Genomic DNA, 8,119 nt, shown 5'->3' with positions numbered 1-8,119 from the left:
AAATCTTTCAAGAAAGTGAAGCGGCACAGAAGGCACTCACTCATCTCTGCCAAGAAATCTATAAGACAACTATCTGGTCAACTAATTGGAAGAGATCCGTATATGTGCCCATTCCAAAGAGAGGTGACCCAACAGAATGTGGAAATCATCGGACAATCTCTTTGAAATCCCATACAAGTAAAGTTTTACTAAAGGAATACAAAATAACACATACTAGGGAGCTTAAAAAAACTCACAGGAAATAGAATGAAGACATTTTTCCAGGTGCTATTTGAAGCCTTCCTCTGCCCCCGCCCAATATATGCATATATGTATGGTGGTTGTGTGCTATCAAGATGGTTCGGACTCACAGCAACTCTGTCAAGGATTTCTAAGGCTGTAAGGATTTACACCCTCAGAAACCCTGTACAGGGTCGCTATGGGTCGGCTCCGACTCGAAGGCACTTAACAACAACAACAAGTCTTTATGGAAGCAAAAAGCTTCATCTTTCTCCCACAGAGAAACTGAGATTTGAACTGCTGGTACAAACAGTTTGCATGGCACTGTAGGATAAGCACTGGAATGCTAACCACCACTTGCTTTTAGAAATCCTAGACAGGGTTGCTAGGAGTCAGAATTGACTCAACAGCACACAGCTAGCCTAAAGGTTAGAGATTTGTGGAAAAAAGGCCTGACCATCCGCTTGTGTAGAGCTTAGTGTCAAGAGAACCCTGTGGAGGTCTACTCTGTAGCACGTGGAGTAACTGTGAGGTGAAATCAACAGCAGGAGGGTGTTTTTTTCTTGTTGTTTTTATACAAGAGTAGGTCAAAACGTAGTATTACAAAATCAGAGAAGCCTTTATTAAACCGAAATACCAAAATGTGAAGCTGTTGTTTCTCAACAGATCCTCCTCCATCTAGCTCTACTACCTTCTGAAGGCAGTGTTTCCATCGCTCTAACCCTTCCCTGAAGAATTCTACTCTTCATTTTACACGACATCAAAACAGGAGCTCTGACATCCCTGAGGAACTGGAAGTGTGTTCATCGTTAGGTTTCTGAGTTCAGGCAAGATCAGAGCTGTAGGGTGGATGGGGGATAAATGTCCAATGAACTTGTTATAGCATGAGCAGGTACGTTGTTGTGACAGAAAAAATTCCTCTGCACAACTTTCCTGGCCTTTTCCTCACCAATGCAGTTTTTTGTTTTCTTAAACTTCGTCCTAAGCCCTCATGATCATCCTGTGTCATTCTAGAAAATCAATTAAGATGATCTTTTTAGAAGTAAAAAGAACACAGTTGCTGTAACCTCTGAGCTGACATCTCTGTGCCTTGAGTTTGTATTTGAAGTCTTCCTTAAAACATTTGATCCATCTAAGAACTGTTGGCTTTATGTGGGCCAACATTCCTGCAAACTTGTTGCAAAGCTTCAATGATTTAGAACATGTCCACTTTAGTTTTGTTAAAAATACGATATTTTTAACCTGAAAATCGTTTTTTTTTTCCCATAACAAAAAATTTATCCTTTTTGTAGGCGCCCTAACAAGATTAAGACAAGTGCATTACTAAGAGAACTTGTCTGCAGTCACACCCGGCTCCCAGAGACAAATTTAAATAAATGTTGTCTGAAAACCCACGCATATGTGAACTGGAACTCTTTAACAGTGAACATCTGTGACTTATCCCCAAATATACACACACATGGAGAGTGGTACCAATGAACTTACACTTTCTGCGTAACAAAGTAGTTCAAAAATCTTCCTGCTTGTAGGGGGTGACTGATTAGTACAGCACACATTAGACCGCTCAGAAGGCTGATTTTCTGCAGTCTTCAACTTTACACTGAAGAAACGGGATCTGAATGGGATGGCAGCCTCTGCGCCCAGGCCTGGGGTATAAGTGGCATCCTGCAGCGAAGCTACACTTTCCTTTTGGCAAAATTCTACAACAGCATGAAGACCCTAGGCCAAAAACAACACATTTCACAATGACATATCTAAGATTGTATTCAAGTTTCTATTTCAGAACAATTAGCATAATTTTTTAATACCTATTTTTCCCTTTACAAATGCAAATAATTATTTTAATCATTATTTGGTAAATTAAGAAAAAAATACTATAAACCAATTAGTCAAGAGAAAGTGAAAAGAACACTGAAACAGAAAATTAAAACAGAAGGCAAAAGAAAAATCCCCATCACTCCTGAGACAATGGGACTATGTAACGTCTTCAAATACTAGAATCATTCCGTTATAATCTATAAGTCAGTAGCACTGCTCCAAGGGGAGTGTGGTGGCGCCACACAAGCAGCTCTGGACTGTGAACTACAAGGTCCGCAGTTCAAGCCTAGCAGCTGCTCAACAGGAGAAAGGTACGGCTTTCTGCTGCTGTGAAGACTTAAAGCCTCAGAAACCCTATCCAGGGTCTCTATGAGTAGAAACCTACTCAATGGCACTTAACAACAACGACTCTGCAAGGATTTCTAGTCTCGTGTCCAAACTAACTCAATAAAGAAACTTACTTTTATTTTCATTTCTTTAAAAACAGAAATAAGTACAGATGTAAAACTTCAAACAAAAATCATGAATGCTAAGTTAGATTGTTTTTCAAATACTTACAAAGCTTTCATAGAAGAAATGATTATTAATAGGGCCATGTTGGGATAAATATTTGAGAAACTTTTTTTCACTGATTTTATTTGGACAATTTATCAAAACAGTCCGTTGTGCCTGTTCTCGTCTTTCTTTTTGCACCTCAGAGAATCTCTTCTGGACAAGCCTGTCTGCAGAGCCTAATAATGAAACAAAAACACTTTTATCACACACACACATTAAGGCATATTTGGACAGCATATGCAAAGACTTTGTATTTGACTAAAACCAACCACACTCTAATTTTAGCTTCTTTCTTCTTTTCCTTTACAAGGGAAAAGCTACACTACTTAGTTTTCATTTTACCATTCTCCTGTACTAAAAACTTCCATTTTCTTTTTTGACTTATTACAGATATGTAGAGTGCTAAAAACAGAGTTCCGCCAAACTTTCAAAAGTTAAGTCAGAAAACAAAGATACTCATTTAACACTTACAAACACAAACTGCAAGTTGCAACATTCCAAAGCTTGAAAGAAATGATTACAAACCTGACTGTAATCACATAATGAGCTTGTTGTTGTTGTTGTTGTTGTTGTTGTTATGTGCCGTGGAGTTGGTTCCGACTCATAGCAACCCTGTACAGGGTTTCTGAGGCTGTTAATCTTTACGGGAGCAAAAAGTCTCATCTTTCTCCCGTGGAACAGCTGGTAGTTTCGAACTGCTGACCTTGCGGTTCACAGCCCAATTCATAACCACTACGCTACCAGAGCTCCTTATATATTGAGCTTAGAAGTTTAAGGTATTAGAGTAATTTACTACAGAAGTTTCTGTTTTCCAGAAATCTTGACCTAGAGCAAACAATAAATGAGTTATCAACTGTCCTGGGTGCTATATTGTTGTTGTTAGACACTGTAGAGTCAGTTCCAACTCATGGTGACCTTATGCCCAACAGATCAAAACACTACTCAGTCCCGCACCTCACAATCAATGCTACACTTGAGCCCACTGGGGCGGTCCTTCCTTTTTTTTGCTGGCCAACCACGTTATGTAGCGCAATGCCCGTCTTCAGAGACTGGTCCCTCCTGATAATATGTCCAAAGTATGAGAGATGACGTTTGGCCATCCTGGCTTCCAAGGAGCATCCTGGCTGCACTTCTTCCAACAGATTTTGATCTTTTGGCAGTCCACAATACTTTTAATATTCTTTTCCAACACTGTAACTCAAACGCATCAATTCTTCTATGGTCTTCCGTATTCACTGTCCAATTTTTATATGTGTATGTTGTTGTTAAGTGCTGTCAAGTCAGTTGACTCACAGTGACCCTGTATCGAGTTTCTAAGGGGCAACTGGTACATTCAAATGGTCAACCTTTTGATTAGCAGTTCAGTGCTTATTCTATAGCACCACACCAAGACTCCAAATGTGTATGAGGCTATTAAAAATACCATGGCTTGGGTCAGGTGCATCTTAGTCCTCAAACTGACAGCTCTGCTCTTGAACACTTTTAAGGGTCTTTTGCAGTAGATCTGCCTAATGCAATACGTTATTTGATTTCTTGATTGCTGCTTCCATTAGTGCTGATAGCGGATCCAAACAGAATGAAGTCTTTTGACAACTTCAATCTTTTCTCCATTTATCCTGATGTGATTTATTGCTCTGTTGCTGTTGTTGTTAAGTGCCGTTGAGTTGGTTCCAAGCCAAAGCAACCCTGTATAGGGTTTCCAAAGAGCGGCTGATGAGCTTGAACCACTGACCTTGCAGCTCAAGCCAACTTTGCAGTCCAGGGCATTAACCCACAGCACCACACTAGGACTTCATTTATTGGTCTACTAGTGAGGACTCTTTGTTTTCTTTACATTTAAGTGCAATCCATACTGAAGGCTGTGGTCTCTGATCTGGCAGAAACTGGATTCATAAAAGGATGTGGAAATAAGGATATTACTGCTGACATGAGATGGATCTTGTCTGAAAGCAGTGAATTCCAGAAAGATGTTTACTTGTGCTTTACTGACTATGCAAAGGCATTCAACTGTATGGATTATAACATACTATGGGTAACATTATGAAGAATGGTAATTCCAGAACACTTCATTGTACTCATACAACATGTACACAGACCAAGAGGCAGTTGTTCAGACATAACAAGGGGATACTGAATATTTTACAACCAGGAAAGGTGTATACCAGGGTTGTTTCTTTTCACCATACCTGTTCAATCAGTATGCTGAGCAAATAATATGAGAAGCTGGATTACATGAAGAACGTATCATCAGCACTGGAGGAAGATTCATTAACAACCTGCAATACGCAGATGACATGACCTTGCTTGCTGGAAGTGATGAAGACTTGGAGCACTTCCCGATGAAGATCAAAGACTACAACCTTCAGTATTATGCCTCAATATAAAGAAAATAAAATTCCTCACAACTGTACCAATAAATTACATCATGATAAAAATGGAGAAAAGGTTGAAATTGTCGAAGACTTGATTTTAGCTGAATCCACAATCAAACTCTCATGAAAGAAGCAGTCAAGAAATCAAACGATGTATAATTACATTAGGCAAATCTGCAGCAAAAAAATTTCTTTAATAAAGTGTTCAAGAGCAAAGCTGTCACTTTGAGAACTAACATGTGACTGACCCTAGCCATGGTATTTTCAACTACCTCATATCATGTAAAATTTAGACAGTGAAAAGGGAAGACCATAGAAGAATTGATGTCTTTGAATTGCGTTGATGGCAAAGAATATTTAAAGTGTCATGAGTTGTCAGAAGAACAAACACATCTGTCTTGGAGGACCTACCTCCAGACTGCTCCTTAAAAGCTAGGATTGTGAGACTTTGTCTCTTATACTGCAGACACGTTTTCAGGAAGGACCAATCTCCTGGAGAAAGACATCATGATTGGTAAATAGAAGGGTGAGTGAGAAAGAAGACCCCAAGGCCATGGGAGTGGCAGCAGCTATGGGTCCAAACCTAAAAACTGAGGGGCTGGCTCAGGACTGGGCAGAACTTCCTTCTTTTGTGTGTAGGGTCACTATGAGTCTGAACTGCCTGGATGACAGCTACCCTAAAACAGCATAAGAAAAAACTTCAGAACTGTTGCCCAGAAGTAACATCATCTCTTCAGTTTAGAAAACCAAAGCCAAAACCAAACCCAACGTCATCAAGTCAATTCAAACTCATAGTGACCCTACAGGGCAAAGTAGAATCTCTCCACGGGGCTCCTGTAACTGACAGTCTTCACAGAAGCAGGCAGCCTCATCTGTCTCCCTCGGAGCAGCTGGTACAGTCCCAAGACAGAGCAGAAATAGGCACCTTTTATTTGGGGTCTGGACTGGAAGTAAAAACTACTGAACCTTGCAACCGTGCACAAGTTATTTAGGTCTCTGGGCCTCATTCTACATCTGGAAAGTGCAAACAGTGACGGATTTCATACAAGATTGTTGCAAGAATTGTAAGTAACATAACACTCTATAAAGTTCAACCATCTTAGGGTAATTCCAATAGTAAGGCTTTATCTCAATAAAACATAAATTCAGAGTATCTGGGGGGATAACAGCCTGTTAAGAGTGGATGCAAATCTGTCATCAAGTTGATTTTTGCTCAAAATGGCCAAAGGCATAAGGTAAATTGCATAAATAGTCATACAATCGGGAGTCACGAAGCCTGAATATTCATCAACTTTTCCATTTATGCTCGATTTTGGCGCTGTAGGTTAATGCTCCAGACTGCAAAGACATCTGAACTGCAAAGTCGGTGGTTCGAGCTCACCAGCTGCTCCTCGGAAACCCTAGACGGAGTCGCTATGGGTCGGAACCGACTCGACGGCACAGCTACTTTTATTAGCGATATAGTCATTGACCAATATAATGGAGATACTGTTTTGTCAAGTTTGTAAATTACGAACAAACTGCATTTCAAAGGTTCAAAAGGATTTTATTCCTGTGGTACAAGAGCAGTCTGGGGGGGTTAAAATAGACCCAAATCCCACCTCTTCTATACCATCAGCAACTACAGAGGCCTAAGCGTCCCAGGGCACAGCCTCGCCCTTCTGCCAAGGTTCCAAGGCCGTTTCCACGCGCTTGCCCGCGATCCCAATCTCTCGGCCCCTTCCCTCTATAGCCCCGGGTTCAAACAGGCGAAGCAAACCGAGGGCAAGGCAACATCACCTGTCTCCACATTCCCCGATGTCTGCTCTTCCCTCCTGAGGTCGGCGGCCACAGTTCCTGGACAACTGAGAAGTCGGTGAATAGGACGCTGGACTTGACCTCGTCCCTGGGCACATAGGGGCACACGGGTCAACAGTCCCACACCGCGAGCCGCCATTGTAAGACCAGCGCTCCTGAAAAATGAAAGTTGACGGGGGTTCTGCGCATGCGCTCTGAGGCAAAACAAATGGAAAGCCTTAAGGGCCAAATTAGAAGCGAGACGCTCGTTTTGGGAGAGGTAGTTGAGTCGAGGTGAAAATTGGAAGCCTGAGCCTTCGAGGACAATTTGCTTTCGGGTTTCCGTATTTTCCTAAAATGAAAATGCACCTAAAACGAAGGCCGCGCTACTTTTTCAAATCTTGTTGTAAACACAGACCTGAAAAAAGAGAAGATGTTCCTAAGGAAGGAGCACTGAATTGGGAGTCCGGAGTCGATCTACACCTTACCTTTACACACAAAAGAATGAACTTAACATGAATTTGAGCGGTTGCATGTAGCATGCAAGTCTCCCAGTACTGAATACCATAGGTAATTAGTTGTTTTTTTGGTGCCATCGAGTCAGTACCGACTCACAGCGATTTTATGCACAACATTACCAAACACTGCCCAGACCTGGACCAATCGTTGCTACGTGTGAGCCTATTGATGCTGCCACTGAGCCAATCCATGTCATTGGGGGTTTTACTCTTTTTCTCCCACCCTCCACTTGACTAAACATGATATCCTTCTCCAGGGACTGGTCCCTCTTGATAATATGTCCGAAGTATGAGAGACGAAGTCTGGCCATCCTGGCTTCCAAGGTACAGTCTGGCTGTACTTCTTCCAACATGGCAGCCCATGGTAACTTTCAATATTCTCCTCCAGCATCTCAAGACAAATGCATCAATTATTGTATGCTCTCCCTTATTCACTGTCCAACTTTTGCATGCTTTTTAGGTTACTGAAAATATCATGGCTTCGATCAGCACACCTTAGTCCTCAAACTGACATCTTTGCTCTTCAACACTTTGAAAAGGTCTTCTGCAGCAGATTTGCATAATACAAGATGTCGTTTGATTTCTTGCCTGCTGCTTCCAGTGTTGGTGGTTGATCCAAGCAAAATGAAATCTTTGACAACTTCAATCTTTTCTCCTTTTATATGGATGTTGTTTATTTGTCCGGTGGTGAGAATTTTGGTTTTCTTTACATTGAGGTGCAACCTATACTGAAGGCTGTGGTTTTTGCACTTCATCAGTAAGTATTTTAAGTTCTCTTTACTTTCAGCAAGCAAGGTTGTATCATCTGCATATCATAGGTTGTTAATAAGTCTTCTTCCAATCCTGATGCCATGTTTTTCC

General features: G+C 41.2%; 1 protein-coding gene across 1 annotated transcript in view; it reads right to left on the bottom strand.

Moving 5' to 3' along the window:
• Nucleotides 1-6,900, bottom strand: part of MTPAP (mitochondrial poly(A) polymerase) — a 34,154-nt gene extending 27,254 nt beyond the window's left edge. Inside the window, exons 1-3 of the mRNA XM_006874027.1 lie at nucleotides 6,744-6,900; nucleotides 2,596-2,768; nucleotides 1,705-1,938 (exon numbers count right to left, since the gene is read on the bottom strand). Of these exons, the coding sequence (XP_006874089.1) occupies nucleotides 1,705-1,938; nucleotides 2,596-2,768; nucleotides 6,744-6,900 (564 nt within the window). The remainder of the gene's footprint in view (nucleotides 1-1,704; nucleotides 1,939-2,595; nucleotides 2,769-6,743) is intronic.
• Between the last annotated feature and the right edge of the window lie 1,219 nt (nucleotides 6,901-8,119).

This window comes from Chrysochloris asiatica, unplaced genomic scaffold (assembly GCF_000296735.1).
Source record: "Chrysochloris asiatica unplaced genomic scaffold, ChrAsi1.0 scaffold00258, whole genome shotgun sequence".
NCBI classification, from domain to species: Eukaryota; Metazoa; Chordata; class Mammalia; order Afrosoricida; family Chrysochloridae; genus Chrysochloris; species Chrysochloris asiatica.
This window is presented reverse-complemented; position numbering and strand designations above follow the sequence as displayed.